The sequence below is a fragment of the Falco punctatus genome, assembly GCF_963210335.1.
Source record: "Falco punctatus genome assembly, chromosome: 3".
Lineage (NCBI taxonomy): Eukaryota > Metazoa > Chordata > Aves > Falconiformes > Falconidae > Falco > Falco punctatus.
The window spans coordinates 43,322,248-43,341,498 of record NC_137582.1 but is presented as its reverse complement, the minus strand read 5'-3'; the positions used below and the strand labels follow the sequence as shown (position 1 = coordinate 43,341,498).

Sequence of the window (19,251 nt, the reverse complement as noted above, 5' to 3'; positions counted from 1 at the left end):
AGGTTGATTGAATGTGCATGTAGCTTTTGTCAGAATGTATAAGAAACTTAGTTTAAGCAGACAAGTAAAGTATCATTTGCACATGTGTTTCTGATAGTCCACTTCTGCAAAGTTTTTGTGCTCAATCCATCATCCCAAAAGCCTTTCTTTAGAGTCAGGAGGGAGGCAGGAACCACAGCGTTTTCCCTTCAAACTGGGCTGGCTGGCACCACCTTGCATCTTCTTTTACAACTGTAGGAAAAAACAAGCATTTTGACTTACAAAACTGTAAAGGGCTCTAAGGAGGACTGGACTTTATGGCTTGTTAGGCTGGATCACTGCGATAGCCTTTCTGGAACAAGCAAGACACTATTCCTCATTCCCTTGTGCAAGTGGTGGGTGGATACTGAAACATTTCTGCTGTCACTTCTTGATTTTATGTTATGTGGCTTCTTGTTGAGCCTTAATTTGCTGCTTTTTATAGCTCAAGTGTAAGGAATACAGTTGAACAAATGTTACTCCCCCCCCAAAAAAAACCAAACCATCACCCAACCTGCTGTGATTATTGATTTGCATTTTTGAAAAAATTCACTGGGATTACGCTCCCACTTCATCTCCAACATGTAATCTGGTGAATTCTTTAATGAGAAGTAACTGCAACTGTGAGCAGGGAGTGCTCACAGTGCTTCAAGCGTGGGGCAGGCTCAGGTATACTGGGGAGAAGCGAAGGGACTTTGGCCAACCACCTTAATACTGGTCACCCCTTCTCACATAACAGGACCCAGCCATGGCTATGAAGACAATGACACACAGTCTGGCTTCCCCCTTCAAGCATGTCAGGACAGCACTTGTCCTCACACCTCAGCAGCACAAAAGCACTCAGGGAAGCCACACTGAATTCCTGCCTCAAAGGTTGCAAGAGGAGAAAGCAAAAGATATCGCAGACCTTTGGGTTTGGGGTTTTTTCACATTCTCTTCACGGCTAGATCCACAGAGCTGACCCACAGATGTTTTGAGAATTTCAGTAATGTAAGCAGGAGCAGTGTGCAGCCTGGTGCAACAACAATACATAAAGCATAGCTGTGTAAGTGTTTTCCAGCACAGGAAGCCCCTGGTTTTAATGTTGTACTGAAATATTTCCAGTATCTTTGTCTTGGACCATGCAGAATAAGCAGGAGAATATCGACAGCACTAGAGAAACACAGCAGTGAGCAAACAGAGTTAAATCCTGAGCCACTGAAGCCAACAGGACATATCTGAGGGGCCTGGAGTGGTACTACTTTTATACTGTACCCCAGAGCACAGCACTGCTGTCCCTGAAAACCTGCAGTTTCAAAGAGAACAAAGAACAGAAATCTCTACCTTTCTTTCCCTCATAAGAAAAATGTGTTCATTTTTAGTGTGATTTTTCTGCTGGTCCATCCCCTGAGCTGACTCATTCCGAGGTCAGGTGAGTGCCAGTGGTGCGTGGGAAGTGGCAGGGTTCCGTGGACAGGGAGGCAGGGGCAGAAAACGGCACCACCAGCCTCTTTCAGCAGCACTCAGCCCCTAAACCAGTTAGCTGTATCATCACTGCACCCTGAATGTCCCAGTGCATGAGACTCCTGGCACTGGATGATACATGACCGCTGCCATGAGAGGCTCCAGGTTGGACAGAAGATTGCTTCGAGTAGCCTCTGTAAGCACAGGCTCCACTGGATAACACTAGTTTCACTGCTGTTCAAAACCCCTTCTCCAGGTTACAGGTCAGATGATCAGCTGCATCTGGTACCTGAGGCCAAGGACTGAAAGTGAGTGAGACACAGGTAGGACAAGGAGGGAGCGTTCAGCAAGCGCGGCCAAATGAGTCTGTCCAGTTGACCAGCCTGCTTTCCACCTTTAGCCCTCATGAGATGAGTAAAGATTTTCAAGGAATTCCTTAAGTAGTTCAATTACCAAACCCATTTATACAGAATCATCATTGTCTCAAAGCACCGAAGTGTAGAAGAAAAACTATGAGTAAAAATGTAAGCAAGTGAAGGAAAGAAACAGGAAAGGAGAGTGGAGGAGAAAAAAAGCTTCTTCATAGGAAATAAAAAGAAAGAAAAGAAGAAAAAAAGGCTCTGGGTAGGGAATTTATACATAGTACTTTGAATGGTCTCTAGCTGTCAAGGTCCCACACAAGAAAGACAGGATCACATCACCTACCTGTGACACCTAATGAGGGCTATACTTGAGTTACTCAAATTGCCGCTAAGCTTACCGAAGAGAAACAAGCATTCTAGGGCAAGCTTTGTCTCATCTCAAAAGAAATTATCCGGACTATCTCAGCATTTCTTGTTTCTCTCCACTGGCTCTAAAAAGAGCCTAAACAACCAGCTCTATGTGGATGCCTATAGTGTAGACACCTAAAGCTACTTGAGGTTAATACCACAGTAACATCCCCCACACTCCTGCATGATCTCTTCTGCTTCTTGTTCTCTGGGACTCATGAGCTCCATTTCCCACTTTCTAGAGATGTCCCCCTCACAGACAAAAGCTGTCATGCTGCCAAGCTGGAGACCAGCTGAATGCTTGGGAAACCAGGACCTGGCAAAACACAACACACAAGGCAGGTAGGCTTAGATGTCTCAGGTCATCACTGACATGCACTACTAGTTTCCAGCCATAAAGCCAATGCCTGACCAAGTAGCAACTGGTGTATTCCTCCCACTGTAAAGACTTCAATAAATCATGTAGAAACAGCAACTATGTCCACTTCAAACTTGTCAAATACAACTGCCTGTGGTAATCTGTCCTTCACAGCCTGGGTTCAGCTCTTGTGTAAACCCGCTGAAGTCAGGGAGTTGTAACAAGAGCAGAGCACAGTCCTGGTAGAATGACAATAGCAGGCACATTCAGTAGCATACTAACTCAGTTCACTAAATTGGGCACTTTCCCACTTTATTTAAATAATTATAGTGAAAGAGACATTTATAGAATGAAAAGTTTGGAACAAAGTCTGATTTAAACAAAACTGAATGAAATAAAAAGGTACATTTTCAGTTGGCAGAAAGAAATAGACTATATTTGGATTTTGGTCAGAAATTCAAGGACCATTTTTATCGCCTCTAAATATGGCAGCAGAGTTCTGAGGTCCCTGGTACTGGAAGTGATTCTGGAGGCACATCCTCTCTGGAAGATTAGGGTAATTTTCCACACATTTTTGTTTATTAATAGAGGGGGGAAGCAAGATTCAACTGTCTCAGAATTGATGGAACCTTGTAAAAGCCTCATTGTCAGTAAAAGCTTCTGTCCAGAGCTTGTACTTGCCGCTCTAACAGGCATCTCGCATCAAAGCATTGCTGCCTTCATCCACCTATTTATCCCAAGAGAAGTTAAAAAGTTACCAGAAATTCCTGATCCATTCAAGAATGTACTTTTGAATGTTTTCAGGCAAGTATTCAAGTAAAATGACAGAGTTCAATTCACACTGATGAGCAAGACCATGAACGGTGATGGTCCCAGTTTACATCCATGGCAGCCTTTCAAAGGGTGCTAGCAGAATCTGCACACCTCTGCTGAACAATGACACGGCTCAGCTATTCCCTTTTTTGGGGGGCTGCCAGCCTGACTAATTGCTGGCTTTCAGTATTTTTGGATGGATTTGGGACACCAGCCAAGTGACCTTGAGCTCATCATGTTCTGCCAGCTGTTCTGTGATGCCTACTTCTGTCTGCCTACTTCCCACCTCCTTCACTGTTCGCACCTGCGGAGAGCAGGGGTGTGTCAGCTCACCCCGACAGGACAACCTCCCTTGCCCCCTTCGACCCAGCAGAGAATGGCCTGCAGGCAGACAAGGCCACATTTCTCAAACTTCTTGACTTCTGTGGAATAACTTCAGGATTTACCTGCAAAACACACAGAGGGGTGATGTGCAGTGAGGATCACTGACATACTAGTGGGGACCTCTAGGGTGATGTAGCTCTTTTAACACTTCTGTGCAATATTGTGCCCTCCACAATACCTCTGACCTGCAGCTTCAGCAGGAGACACTTGCCAGGGCCAAAGCAGCAGTGAAAACAGGAACGTTGCCATGATCCAGAGGTGTGACTAGGCACACTTGAGTCACCTTCAGCAGCTAACTCTGGTGCTGACAGCAAGCACTTCTTCACAGACTGTGCAAATCTGTCCAGGACCCTGGGTGAGCATTTGGCTGTGTATGTCCTCAGTGTCACAGCTCCCTTTGTTCTCTGTACCCAAGCCAGTAAATTGCAGGTGAGCTCAGGACAGAGCCCACCCCTTGAACTACCCAACAGCGAAGCTGAACACACGGGACCTCTTGGTACTTTGGAAATGCAAATACAGTTGTTGGCAAGCTGTATGGAAGAGATGTAAGGACTACATAACCTTCCTGAAAACCTCCTGTATATAACTACACATGTACCAGTCTCCCTGTGAAACAGCATCTGGCTAACTACAGGCACTCACAGAAACACCGGATCACCAGGAGGCTTTTAAAACATGATCTTGCCAAAAGAGAAAAGCTGAAAGCAGGGCACTTACTTGTAATGAAGGCATTCACAGAAGCAAGACTCTTTTTTTTTTTTTTTTAACGTGCGATACCAAATAAAAAATTCTGTGAGCATGTGCATCAGATAATTGTGAAAAATGTATCTGCATTATCTTTGTTAAATATCTCACTAATGTGAAAGAAAGACTAAAGGTCATCTGTCAAATGTAGTTGTGAGGCAGGAAAAAAAATATCTCTCAAGTTGGCTATCTTGAAACCTTTAGGCTCATGATATTTTTGTTGAACAGAGAAATGTGATCAATGAATCATTAGGAGTCCTGTGCCTGATAACAGAGGTCAAGAATGCTTTTTGATGATGAGTTTAAGATGCTTTTATTAACCTGTCTCAAGATGGTTGATCGCTTTCAAATGTGACGAGACCCTCTCCAGCACTTGAATTTTAAATATTTAGAGATCTTCATTGTCAAATGCTTCTCAATAATGCTTCACAACGAATGAATTATAGTGCAAATGAAACTCAAGGTAGTTTTTAATAAAAACATAAAGAGATTTCAGTATTCTGTGAAGACTGATCATGTTTTATAAAGTACTTGCTAAAATAAGGGTAACTAATAGGAAGACACCTGGAAATTAATGAGGATCTAGGTAGACATCATTTTCTTTTCATGCTGTTTCTGAGTATGTAAATACACTAATTTTTAATTCTAACTGCCTCCAGTTAAATTCTGGCTCATTATAACAGTGCATATGTGAGAAGAAATTAATTAATCTATGCTCAGGTCCTAAGAAGCAAAGCCATTTTCAGTGCTGATGCTTTCTGATACAAAATCTATTTTGCATCTTGTTGGCTATATAGATTACATTCACATTTGCTTCACAATTCTGTTACATAGTTAGATAAGTGTAAAGGGATGTCTGGCTAAATGAGAATCAGGCCATTGCACATAAATTTTCACTCCTGTTTTAGGATCCCAATTCCCATTTCATCACACCAAAGTGAATCACAAGTAAATCCATTTAAATTCACTGGGCTGTGTGAATAGGAAAACAGAGTAAGGGAGATCTTAATTAGAGGAAAAAAGCAGCACTGATCCATATTTATGCTTTGTAGAGTTAAAATACATAGGATTTTGTTCATGCACCCTTTTTAAAACTCTGCCTGCTTAGACCTTCTTCTTGAAAGAAAGTTCCAGTATCAGTTCTGTATTTATAAAAAGCAGCAGAGCACGGTTTTTCATTAGGTCCTGCCAGCCCCAACTATTCATGGTAGAGGAGTTTCCTATAAGCTGTTTTCACCTGGTGATATGTTAGAAGACAAATTATTAAGTCACTAATTAGGCTGGTAACTGTTCAAATTCATATGACTTCACTTTAATGTACAGCTATGTGACATAACGCTCAATTGTCTCATATGCCATCTGCTTTGGTGTCAAGACATGCTTTTTTCCAAGTGACATTCTGTTGTCAATTACAGCATTCTTGACATTTCTAAATGTCTTTGTTGAGAAGTTTGTGGTCTACTTTGTGTTTCCACAAGAAAGTGTTGTTGATTACCACCAGTACTATGGGACTTGCTGTTTGCGGCAGCCAGGGGAATCACTCACCCTGCCATTTCTAGGCAGCACCCTTCAGAAAATTCTGAAGCTTTGCAGTCATTTATCCCAATTCCCTGCTAGTTTCACTTTGTAGTGAAGGATTCAGATGTCTTCATTTGCTCTGTTTGCTATTTTGCTCTTCACTTACTCTACATGTTCAATATTCTTCTGACATTATATGCAAGTATGACATCAGAAAAATTAATCTTGGTCGTGAGGCCTCATACAGGTCAGGACTGCAGAGTCTGTTACTGAGTTACCAAGATGCTCAGTTTAGTCTTCTCCATTTAATTTAATATGGATTGGCTGCATGCTGTGCTATATTATACTGTGTGCTGTATCATATTCTATAAGGGGGAACCTCTCATTAGGCAGCAGTTGTGCAAAAAACGATGTTATACTGGCTCATGCGATGAATATGAATCAAGTGTGTGATGCTACAAAAACAAGAAAAAAAGTCAGTCTTATTCTTTGGGATACTAGCTGTTGGCAAGACCTGGGAAGTACATTAGTGATTTTTATTTGTGTTATCAAAGCCTAAGAAAGATGCAGGCATACTTGAAAGCTTCATGGGACAGGAACCAGAATAAAAAGTCTGGAGAACCAACAACAGACAAGGATGGGTTAGAGGCACAATTCTCATCACTGCAGTTTCTGAAGGTCCTTCCCATTTGCGGTGCTGAAAGCGTGTGAATTTTGAATTCTTGATTCAGTCCTTCCAGCCCACAGACACCAACGTGTTCTCTTGGGGGAGCTTTTAAAGATCCCAGAGAACTGTAGGGAATAGGTGGGAAAAAGCTGCCTTGCTGAAGGCACATTCACAGTGCCCATGTGGGTATGTAACACAAGTTACAAGGATGTTAATAACCGAGTATCTCCAAGATTTTTTCCATTTTTTCCCCTCTTACATACCCTTTTCAACAGCTTAGCATTAATTGTACCCTCTGAGGGTACCTATCTTGCAGACACTCAGACAATTATTAACATCCTTGCACTTAACTAACTGTGCCCTAACTGCACCCTCAGAAACAAAAAAAACACGACGCAACTCTGCCCTGATGTTGTAAAGCTGTGGCCCTCTTAATAAGTCCTACTGACTGTGCACAAAAGCAGGCGCAGACAGCTGGAAAAGCTGATGCAACCCAAGGCAATGCCAAGTCGCACCTGCCAAGGATCAGGCTGTAGACCTGTGCTGTAGCAGTGAGAGAATTTGGTTCATAAAAGGTTTCAGGATCAGGCTCCACGTAGCTTTCATAATGCATTCAAATAACTTCTCTTAGATGCTGCAAAAAAAATAGTTTGTACCATACAGAAAAAGGTCACAACAGCACTTAGATTTCAACAAGAGGTAATTAACGTATTATTTGGCCTTTCATTTGTCAGTTCTTATAAAGTGATGTACACAGCCGGCAGTTACACAAGGATTCTGTTGTACTAATGTTAGCAGAGAAAATTTCATGAAGAAACTCTGAAAGTTGCATGGAGGGCTTATTTGCACACTTCCACTTTTCTGCTTTAAGGTCCATGCTGAGAATAATTACAGAAGGTTTCTCTGTGAGGTGCTTCCCATAAGACATGTATGTTGAAACAAAATATACATCCAACAATCCAGGTGTCTCGGCATATACAGTCCATCATTTTGATACCACAGTGAGAATGCTGGGCCTTCCAATTTTTTGCTCAGGGAGATAACACTGTTTGAGGATTTTGCTTTCAAACTTATTTAAATACATACCTCACTTCAGACCCTGAAATCAGTAGGACTCATGTGCCTGAACACCTGCCTCAATCAGGCTGCAAACAACAGGAGTTTTCCCACCTACTTTAGCTAAAGATGAAGCAAGGTAGCAGCCAAGATATTTTGGTTTGTCTGAACAGCTCTTATCTAGCATTAGCTCTCATTATCTTGGCAAGCCCCACTCAGCCCACCATACACAGAAAAGCTGGATAAATTTTGCTTTTCTTTACCTAACACAAGTGGTAATGTAATGGCATGGTTTCAGTGCTGCTACAGCAAAAATTTGCTATGCATTTCAAGTTAAAATGTGTCTTCTGGACTCTGAAGCTCTGTCATCCCATTCATTTTCAGATAGACAGATAATCTGAAAGCAACTTTTCCTTGAAAAATGCTGTCATGCTACCACCCCGAAAGATGGCAGAACAAAGAAGTATTTAAAGTGATTTGGGGGACTTGTACATTTGAGCATTTTGCAAAGAGCAAGTTTAAAACAATCTGTTGAATTTTCAAAAATTATAATGAAACCAACTCAGAATCATTGCCTGTGTCCTGTTAGATCACATCTCAGCAAATCTGCATGTAAAAAAATGATGGGTTTCTAAAAGGAAGCTCAAGATAATAAGGTTCTTAAATTCATGCTTGATTTTATTGCCTGGGTTTAAACTTCAAAAACCAAACAAAGGAAAACACAGGTGATCAGCTTGCAATACAAACGTACCTAGCAGAAGATAGGTAGGAAGACAGGTTTACAAGCATATTTTATTTCTAGATGTAGGTAATTTTCAACTAGTGTCATTTAAATGGAAAATGCAAACTCAAATGTGAAGGTAGAAAAGCAAGATTCTTTTTTACAAAGAACAGTCAATACTGCAAAGTGCATTTTTTCTATACATAAAACAAAGATTTCATGCCACCTTGAAGACCACTGCTGAATCCACTGAGATGACAAACACAGATCTTTGAATTTCCAATCCAAAACCAGCCTTTGGCAAATAAGATGTTTGATAGTATCCATCTACTTTTCTTTTTGTTCATATTGAGTGTAGAAGGTTTATTTAGAAGACACAGGCTTAGTGTCAGATGTTTCCATCAAAATAACTCATAGCCTGAAAAACAGCATCTCCCAAGATCTGTGAATATCCTCAGTCCAGTCCTAAACCCCCTACAGTGTGGGGTTTTTTCTCTTATCAGTGAAAACATAATGAGAATATGCTTTATCTAGAACTGTTTTGCACAGCTTGAGTAAATTGGAGTGAAGGAAAAGCTGCAGTCATTCAAATCACTCAAAGAGAGGCTGCTCTCTCCTTCCCTACTGATCCTCTAAAACTCATTTATGAAGCATTTTTCCATGTAGCTTTCCTCTTTCCTCTGCTCCCTCCAACTGCAGAGGTCTGTATTTTCATTGTAGGATACAGAGCCCAGGAAAGGCCTTACCATGTGAGTGAAAAGCAATTGCTTTCCAATACATAACACTGCTGATACCAAATATACAGCTGGGATTTTCCATGATCCTCTAATTGATGGGTAACATCAGTAAGGGTTGAGTCATAAGCTTAATTCACAACTCGACTACTTCTCAAACTTAACACCACCTGTTTCTCACACTCACCACACCATTCAAAGTTACCACCTCATTTATATCAGTGCATTATAGGGAAGTTAAGCCTGGCTTAACCATGCAATTTAGTAGGCACTTTTTCAAAGTCCCCAGGAGTGCTCTGTAGACCTGCACCAGAAACGCACGCTCTGACAAACTTCGGCACAGCAAGTGGCTGTTCTGTCCACCAACAAAACTAGTCCAGAGACAGGCTGCAGACTGGAGCAAAGTTGCCTCACAGATCAGGGGAATTCAACTCGGTACATCACAGAAATAACTAGAACTACTACTGGACATGACCAGGGTAAAGCATAAACTATGAAGAACAATTTCAAATACAGGAACAAGTAAGTAAACAGGGTAGAAATAACAGGCCTTGGAGATGTCTGTGTTAATGCGGTGAAGGAGGAACAATGGAAGGGAACAAAAGGCATGAGAGGAAAACAAGGATCCAGGTGATGTGTTACGTGGAGCACCACTAGGGCACTCCAGATGGGTCTGTAGGGAGTGAGGCAAGCATTGGGAAACCCAGGGAGGAGGCAGGTGCAGGATCATCTTCATGAGAAAAGGAAGGTGTCCTTTGTCAGAACTGCAGATACTTGGGACAGCTAGAGAACGTGAATGCCTGGTGCTGTAAATCCTGTAAAGGAGTAACAAGGAGCAACAATACAGCCCAGCAAACACTCTTATTTCCATACAGCACCTCACGTTAACAGGTAGTCCCAGTTGCAAAGGCTGAAAATTAGTTGTATGAGACATATGCAGGTTCTAAACCAGGAGTTAACAGTATTGTAGACTAAACAATGTACCCTTGGTTAAAGAAGCAAATCTTTTCTTTTGTCCCTTTCATTTATTATGTGAAAATATTTATTTTCATTTTATTGCTCCTAACTATTGCCACATACAGAATTGCCCTGCCCCTGCCTTAGAATTTCCTCAGTAACTGAGGAAAATTACAGATTGAGCAGTTCCCACAGTGCCTGTAGAAGGATTCTGGAAACTGAGATTCTATCCCTTTTTACAGGTTTGCCCTTTTTCCTGTAGTGCAGCAGCTGACGAACAGAGGCACACTGCAGAAAACTAAAAGAATAAGGGTGCACTGTGCAGAACAGCTGATTTGGTCTTGTGGCAACATGAGGGAGGCTCTAACAGCTCGGAGAATCTCATCCCCTCCAAGGACCCAAGAGATCTGACTGCAGATTAGGACAACGATTTCCTGCCCCAGCTCTGAGGGCTCTGATTTAGCAGCAGTGCAGAGGTTACCTTCTATCAACTAACGTCGTTCCTGCTCCCAGCTATCCCCCACCACACCTGCTGTGAGATGCTCCCAAACTCTTTGCAGGAATAACTGAGCAACCAATGTAGCAACTGGTTTAGTTTATAGTATATTGTATTAATGTAACACCAAATTGCTGCCCGTTTCCCTTAATGCACCCAGCTGCGAGCTCTGGTTGCTACGGGAGCAGTTATGGGAGATCTCTGCTGCTACACGAGCAGTTATGTCATCTTTACAAGACAGACTCCTTCAAGAAGAGGTCTGACAGGCTGCTGTAGGCATGAACCACAACTGCTCCTCCAAGGGTAGCCATCCCTGCTTGTGAGTCAAGCCGTGGCTAATTCTCTTGGGGGGAAAGCCAGTTTGAGAGATTGCTGCTCCCTCTTGAATGCCTAGTCACACATTCACACTCCACCCCACCCAAGAAGTTACCTCCCTCAGCTATGCTGATTCAGCTACCTTGTGAGCGTGGTCTAAAACCTGAGAATTTACTGTGTTAATCTCTAGGACTCATTTTTAGTGCAAGAACTATTTTAACCAAATCTGTTGTCACTGGGTAATGATGTAAAGTCATATCCCTAGGCTGTATGACACTCAAAATGAAAAATATTTAACAGAAATACCCTTAATTTACTCTGAACCACAACATATATCCTAAGTACAAGCTCACACAAGTTTACAGATGATTCTTGTCTTACATGAGTCACCTGTGATTACATTTAGTTGAAAACTTCCCTAATATCTTGGATTGAACCTATGAAGTGCCATATTGCTGTAATGTAATGTAACAAAAAGATCTAAACCAAGCTTTTTTCCCATTTCTCTGGTAACCGTCAACTGAAGATGTAATAGCAAGACCTCAAAGTGACTACAATTGATGCAATTGAAACATCAAATTTGAAGCACAGCACTTAGCATCTTTTACTTGGACATCTACAGCATACATTACCAAAGCAGTTTGTGGGAGGCATAGTTGCACACACAAACACTTCTGCTGCTTCGTGGCAAGACCTGCATGTAAACTCCCCACTCCACACCACCTTCAATGTGTATTTCATCACACTGGTGTTAAAGGTAGCTTTAAGAATGAAATAGTCTGAAAACACATTGAGGACAAAATTCCATCCTGATTGATCAGCCCCAATGATGAATGGAAATGTGGAGCATAAAAGTTACAAACTGGATTTGAGGAACCTTTCCCTTGCTGACCGTCAAGTAGTGCCAAGGCTTTGAAGACACCTTTGGTAAGCAGCACTTCAGTGTACATCTCCACGTCATCCAGCAAGGGTTGGGAGAAGATTCAAGCCATTTTAGTGTATGAAATGGTTGCGGTGTATGTATGAAATGATGCTTGGATCTATGCCTAGCCTCAGGTTAAAGTTCCCCAATATGTCACTGAAGAAAAGTGGTCCTAAATGCATGGCATTATCTTGCCTTGAGATCAGGTCTCATCCTTTCTCCTTTAGCAAAAATCAATATTCAGATTTCTTTTGCACACATGAATGCTGTTATCTGCATAGACTTAATTACATGCATGCAGTATTTCTAATGCACATAAAAGGCTGAGATCTTCTACTGAAAGCATGTCCCAAGAATCATTTTCTAAGGCCACTATTGGAAAAGATTATTTCTGACTCACAAAAGCATTAGAATATAGAAGCTGACATGGTCATTGTCAGCAAACATACAGAGACCTACCCTGCTCTCAGATTCACACTATTGAACCTCTTGCTCCACCTGACTTGTCTTTTGTCCTTCTGTCAACAAAAATCTGTAGTGACTATGACATGACCTCTGTGTCATGGATGAAGACTTACATGTTCTATCTCACTCCCAAACGTTGGAGACATTTCCAGCCACAAAACCAACACAAGAACAGAGGAACCTTTTTTGTTCTTCTGGTTGCAAGCGTAGATTTAATCAAGGGCAAATTTCTGTGCACGACAAATTTCTTCTAAAAAGAAGGAAATGTGTTCCTTGGCTTTTTTTTTAAACTTACAGAAGTAATCATACGCCAAAAAGTAGGTCTACTCTAGACAGGTGATAAGAAGGACTGACCCTGGAGAAAGAACATGTTACTATGCTGCCATTCTTTCCATCACTGTCTGATAAAATTATCACTCTGTTCTTCAAATTCTCCTTAAAAACACCTAACAAAACCAAGCCACACCATTGCTGGTATTTCTAATGATAAGACCACACTAAAAGAAAAGTTTCCCCAAAAAAATTAGGTCACTGTAAAGCTCACAAAAAAGCAAACACATAAAAAACCCATCACAATCTGTTTTCAGCTTGATTCCCTAATGCATAGCAAGATAGGCATCAAGTGCTTGGGAAGGCCTCAAACTACCTTAGCTTTGTTTTGTTTACCCAAAATCAGTTCAGTGAAACCACACAGTCACTGCCAGTCAACTGATCAAAATAGATAATGGTCTACCAATCACTTTCCACAATACCCACAGTTATCCAAGTCTCCCTGCTATCTCACCAGCTATCTATGTTCCAACTTCTGAACCAAAAATCAGGCTCTACTTAGCATCCACTTATAAGTGCATTCCCAGCTAGCCACTCCTAGGTTTTGGAAACACAGCTACAGCCTCCCGAGTTTCTTCATGTTGGTTTTGTTTTTGGTTTTGTTTTGGTTTTTTTTACAAATACAGTATTCTGCTAAAATCACATTAAATCTTCAGACAGGAAATCTAATCCTGCTGATTTACAAACTAACCAGAAACATTTTCAAGCATGCGAGTACAGACAATGTCATCAACATCAATTAAACTTGCTCAGAATTAAGCATGTCCTTTAATGTATTTCTAGTAAGGTCTTACATTGGTGAAACCACAAGAAGGAACGACCCATTATCTCTAGTGAGTAATTTAACTCAGTAATAGTAAAAGCAGTGACTACCAGGCGTATTTTTGTTACACTGCTGAAGTCAATCCTTATATATGACAAAAGATGGTGGCTCAGGTCTTTGTAATTTTTTTATTCCTTACAGACAGCTTTTTGACATGATATGGACTAGTGAATAGGAAAGAGTCTTTATTTAGCCAAATTTTCATTTTGATGTTTCATTATTTGGATTGCAAAAGTACTTATATGTCCCAGGAAATAAGATACATGCTGGAATACATAGAATACATTTTACAGGAGTAAAAAATGTATTGGGAAGCAGAATTTGGTCCACAAATTGTTGTACTTAATTTAGCTTCAATAAGTAAACAACTTCTCCCTCACAGGAAGAAATCCTAAACCACAGATTTTTACTTCAAAGCATACTGAATAAAGTCAGTGGAAAGGAATGATTTGGAGACAGTGTAGGTATTTCAAGGGCATTTTCTACTATTTGCCAAAATTACCAGTACTTTGGGTTTTCCTGATAAAAGTGTTCTTCATAATGATCCTCACAGCAGGCTTATGAATTGGTTGAATCATCTTGTAACTACATCTACTGCCATCCAGAGGTAATTGGCAAAAGTTTGAAGAGTAAATCTAAGCTAATGGTATCACTAACAGTGAGACACGAATACTGTACATTAGAGCAGCTTCTATCAAACATAAACTTAAACTTGTAGCCCAACTGAACAGAAACTACAACAATAAAAGTTAAGTAGGATAATTTTTTGTTCTTTTCCAACAGAAAAACAGAACAGTTACATCACATTGATGATTTAGTTCTTTTGGTGCATTATGATGATTTCTACTAATCTTTTGGACAAGTGCTTCTGCAATTTATACTCTGCCACTTTATGTTTTTCATGCAGACCTCAACTGTGGATAAAAAAAAAAATAAAATAAATAAAAACCCTACAGCCTTTTTCACCCCAAAGAAAGCTTGCGCTTTGCAACAGCATCCAATTTTTGAGCATCTCAAAGTAAGCAAGCAAGCATTAAGGAATTGAGCACATACACACACAGTGACATGTATTACTATCATTCATACTGAAGAGAAAGAGAACCTCATGGAAAGACAGAATGATGATGAAATTGTTTAAGTATCTATGGATTGTGAGTGCCCACAGTTAGGGATAACTGCTTTCAAGTCCTATGGCTGAGCACTCACAAATCCAGCCACAGGCAGTTCAATACGATATTTGAGATTCTAAACCTAGGAACCCAGAAGCAGACATGATCAAAATGAATAAGCAGTTCTAAAAATTCATCCTTTGAAATTGAAAAAGTCTACTAAGAAGGCTACAGCAAACATGAGATAATGAAAACATTTCTTTCCTAACAGCTATTTCTATAATTCAATGTTGGTATCACCATTTCATCTTTCCAAAAGCCCACATATTCAGCAGTACACACACACCTGTTCACTTAACAGAAGCTGTGTGCCTGCTTGTAATTCTCAGCTCTAAACTGGGAGTTACAAGCTCAAAGCATGGCTATGATTACTACAGTGTGCATCTCAGAAGCCACTTCTCACGATGGGATAGTTTCCCAAAATATCCATGACTCTATTTACAAACCTTGTTTGGTTTACAAATCCATTCCAATATTCTTCCAGCTAGCACCTTCCCAACCACACTGTGAAATCACAAACTCAGAAATGTCCTGTCTGAATAATACACCATGACTATGTACAACAGTAACAATTTTGTAGTCAGGCTTTACTAACAGGCAACATTGTGCTGAGGACACTAGAAGCACAGTCAAATGAGGCTCCTTTAGTTACATCCTGTGCTTACCAGACAAAAAGTCTGACATTGCTAGTAAACTACGCAGGTATTTCTTCTATACAACAGGAGGACATCTAAACAAAGACTACAAAATTTTTGCTTGTAGTAAGTACAGCCTGACTCTGCCAAGGACTACAGCAAAACTGTCCAAGACTTCAGCTCAGTCAGGGTTTCTCCCATGTTCTTTAAAAGCCTGAATCCTTGACAAGATGCAAGAGGCTTTTTCAGAATTATTCTCTAAACAGGTGTTTAGATTATTTCTTTGTAAGCGTGGGGTTTTTTTTAGCTAGCTTTAAGAATGGGTTGTAACATCTACCTATGACAAGTTTCAAAGACTTAGCTAATTTGCTCAAAGTGGGATTTTCATAAACAGAAAAAAAGAAACAAACACCGCACCCAAAAGCAAACACCAGTGTGAAAGGATTTACAGATTTCCTCTGTTGATTATAATTGTTGCTGTTGAATCATGTATGTAGAGACTAAATATGCAGGATCAATTCATTGCCTCCAGCAACAAAACACACAACAAAGATCAGTAAAAGCATAAAAAAGGCTACTAAAAAAATCCAACTTTGAACACCACCTGAGACTGAGTACAAAATTTCCTGTCACTAACCCATAATCATAAGGGTGCTCCTATTAAGACTATTATCACAAAGTAACACTGAAGCAATTGAGTAAAAGAACAGTCCTGTTTATCGCACTAGGACAACTTGTAAAATAAATGACAATTTGTGGAATACATAAAAAGGCTGGAATTCAGTTCTAGACAGCAGTTTCCAGAAAGTAATTTATACCTTCTGAGATTCTTTTTTCCCTTCCTTAGCAGGTTCATGCTATTAGGTAAAAGAAGACCAATCCTTGGCACGCACACTTGCTGCTATTCCAGTGATATACAGTAATCCTTAACACTTACAGCAACTTCATAAGTGCAGTAAGTATTACCAATTACGCCCTCTCAGTCCCAGATACTCCCCTAAAGGCTCAGAGTTAGCTACATAAGGATAAAATAGGAGAGTACAGGGATGGGTGTAAAGGTATTGACCAGACTGCCCAAGCAGTGGACTTTGCAGTTCAAAAGTATAAATTTACGCCTAAATCTAAATAGTGTAAGTGCATTTATTCAAAGAACTGTCTTTATTTTTTTATGTGTAATTCCAGGTGGAAGTATGAACTGTCCGAAACAGGGAACAAAATAATAGCCAATGCAATGCCATCTTGTGGTAAACGGGAAAACTGCATCCGACCTAGGTTTAAATGCATAGGGATTGTGCTGCTTCACAGTATACAAATGACGCTCAGAACTCCTAACCGGGGGGAACAAACAAACCCCAAATATTTTATCATAGTTAGACTCACAAAGTTGTGATATCCTAAGAATTAGAACTTGAGAATCTGCTATTTGTCTTCATTTGATAAGGCCGGCCTTTATTTTCATTCCGACAACACTACTATACTGCTGTGGCATTACACTCAGAATCATTTCCATCACGCCAAATGCAATGTAAAGGCAAAGACGCGACGTAACATAGAGAATCGTATCTAGAATAAACACTCCCATCACTTTCCTTGGCTACAGTTAAGTGCTATCGTGAACTTGCTTTTAGGTCACCAGAGATCAGCTCAAAATGTCATGGCCATACAAGCCAGATCACTGTAGAACTATAAATGGATTCTTCCATAGCCCACTTGTTTAAAAATAGCACAGAGGTATCTTTGACCCAGCTGACCCTTGGGTGCACACAGTATCTGCTGATCACCTCACTTATCACCATGCATGATGAGGTAGCTGCCAGGTGATACTGCTTTCCAAATGCTGTTCCTCCCCTCTCTTCTCTGCGGGGAGACTTGCCCACAAGACCTACACCAGTCTCTGTGGAGCTGCAACACAATACTTGAATTTTGGCCCTGCTCTACAGCAATGACTGTCAAGACATAATGGTATGCTACCAAAAAACCCAAAACCAACAACCACCAAACCCTATGGAAAAAGTAATTCCTGCTACACAGTCTCGCACCTGCAGTGTGCCTGAATGGCACAGCATGCCTGCCTGCTCAGGCGGAAGCAGGGGAAGCTGCAAGGCCCCGGTGGCTCAGTAGCAGCCTTGTCCCCTAGGGGCCACAGAGTGCCCGCAGGCCTCCGGCGCCTGCCCCCTCACGGCGCCCAGGCTCCTTCCGCACATCGCCCGCTCCGGCACCGGTCGCCGAGGCGGCGACAGGCGGGCTGAGGGCTGCCCCGAGCCCCGCACAGCCCCGGCCTAGGGGTCGCTGCGGATTTCATCGGCGTCAGCTAGAAGCGCCTGCCTATCGGTCCCGCCCGCAGGCATCTCCTGACAGCAACCGGGGGGAACCAAGGCGATGTGACGCGCAAGCAGCCGGCAGCGCCACCGGGGGAACCTGCCGGTGGTAACGGCCCCTTCAGGCGGGGCCGGCGCTCCCAGCACCCTCCGCGGCCCGCAGCCCCGCGCCGGCGCAGAGCGGACTGCAGCTCCCGGCAGGCATTGCGCCCAGCCCGCCCCGAGGGGCAGGGCTTCCCGGGCACCGCTATTCCGGGCGTGGAGGCGCGCTGCTTCCGGTGCGCTGACCCGGAAGAGCTTCCTTGCACTTCGGGGGTGGTCGGCGGGAGCAGCTCGCACGTGTGGGAGCGGCCCGGCCCGGCGTGCCCGTCGCCATGGCGGCCGTGCGGGTGGAGGAGGTGCTGGCGGCCGCCGAGGAGCAGGAGGCGGAGAAGCAGCGGAGCATTACGGTGGAGAAGGAGCTGGAGCTGGAGTTCGACCTGGGCAACTTGCTGGCGCTGGACCGTAACCCGCCGGCGGCGGCGGGGCTGCGCGGGGCCGGTCCGCGGCGGGAGGCGCTGCTGCGGGCGCTGGCCCGCGACAACACGCAGCTGCTGGTGGCCCGCCTCTGGGAGCTGCCGGCCGAGCGCGCCGGCGGGGCCGGGGGGCCGCTGGTGGCGCGGCTGCCCGAGCCGGCCTTCCGCCTGCCGCGGGAGAAGCCGCCGCCGCGACCGCGGCCGCCGACGCGCTGGGAGCAGTTCGCGCGGCTGAAGGGCATCCGCCGGCGCAAGCGGACCTCGCTGGTGTGGGACGAGCAGGCCAAGGAGTGGCGGCGGCGCTGGGGCTACCGGCGGGCAGGCGGCGACCCGGCCCGTGCCTGGCTCGCGGAGGTGCCAGAGGGCGCCGACCCGGAGGAGGACCAGTTCGCCAGGCTGCGGCGGGAGAAGCGGGAGCGGGTGGCGCGCAACGAACTCAACCGTCTGCGCAACCTGGCCCGCGCCCACCGGGCCGGGACCGCCGTCCCCGCCGCGCCTCTCCACCCCACCGGCCACCAGAGCCGGGAGGAGCTGGGTCGCGTTGCCCGCGTCGCCCGCGTCTCCACCGCCTCGCTCGGCCGCTTCCAGCCCCGGCTGCCCAAGGAGCCGGCGGAGCCGCCCTCCCGCAGCGGCGGCAGGAAGCGCCGCTTCGAGCCACTGCTGGGTAACCTGGCGGCCGAGCGCAGCCGGCAACTGGAGCTGCTGCGAGACATGGGCAGCAAGAAGCCCGTCCTCGACATCACCCGTGCTGTCAACAAGCAGCTGCGCCAGGAGGAAGCCGAGGCGGCTGCTGCCAAGGGTAAGAAGCAGTCGCAGCGGGGGAAGCGCGGCCGCCGGCAGCAGCGGGCTGGCCGCAGCAGCAAGAAGAGTGGAGCCCGCCGGCAGCAGCAGCAGAGGCCTGCGGGCAGCAGCACGGGTGGTGGCAAGAGAAAGAAGGCATGAGAGACAGAGGGACTGTATGCAGCACGGTGCTTGGGGATGCCTGCTGATGCGTGGGAGAGGACTGTCACTACCAGCCTCCTACCTGGTGCTCTATTCCCACTCCTATTTGCCAATAAATACGCTCCGGCATTTCTAAAA

General features: G+C 43.8%; 1 protein-coding gene across 1 annotated transcript; it reads left to right on the top strand.

Moving 5' to 3' along the window:
• Positions 1-17,911: 17,911 nt before the first annotated feature.
• RRS1 (ribosome biogenesis regulator 1 homolog) lies at positions 17,912-19,251 on the top strand. Its single transcript, XM_080380460.1, has one exon. The coding sequence runs from the start codon at positions 18,031-18,033 to the stop codon at positions 19,111-19,113; it is 1,083 nt and encodes a 360-aa protein (XP_080236586.1). The 5' UTR covers positions 17,912-18,030; the 3' UTR covers positions 19,114-19,251.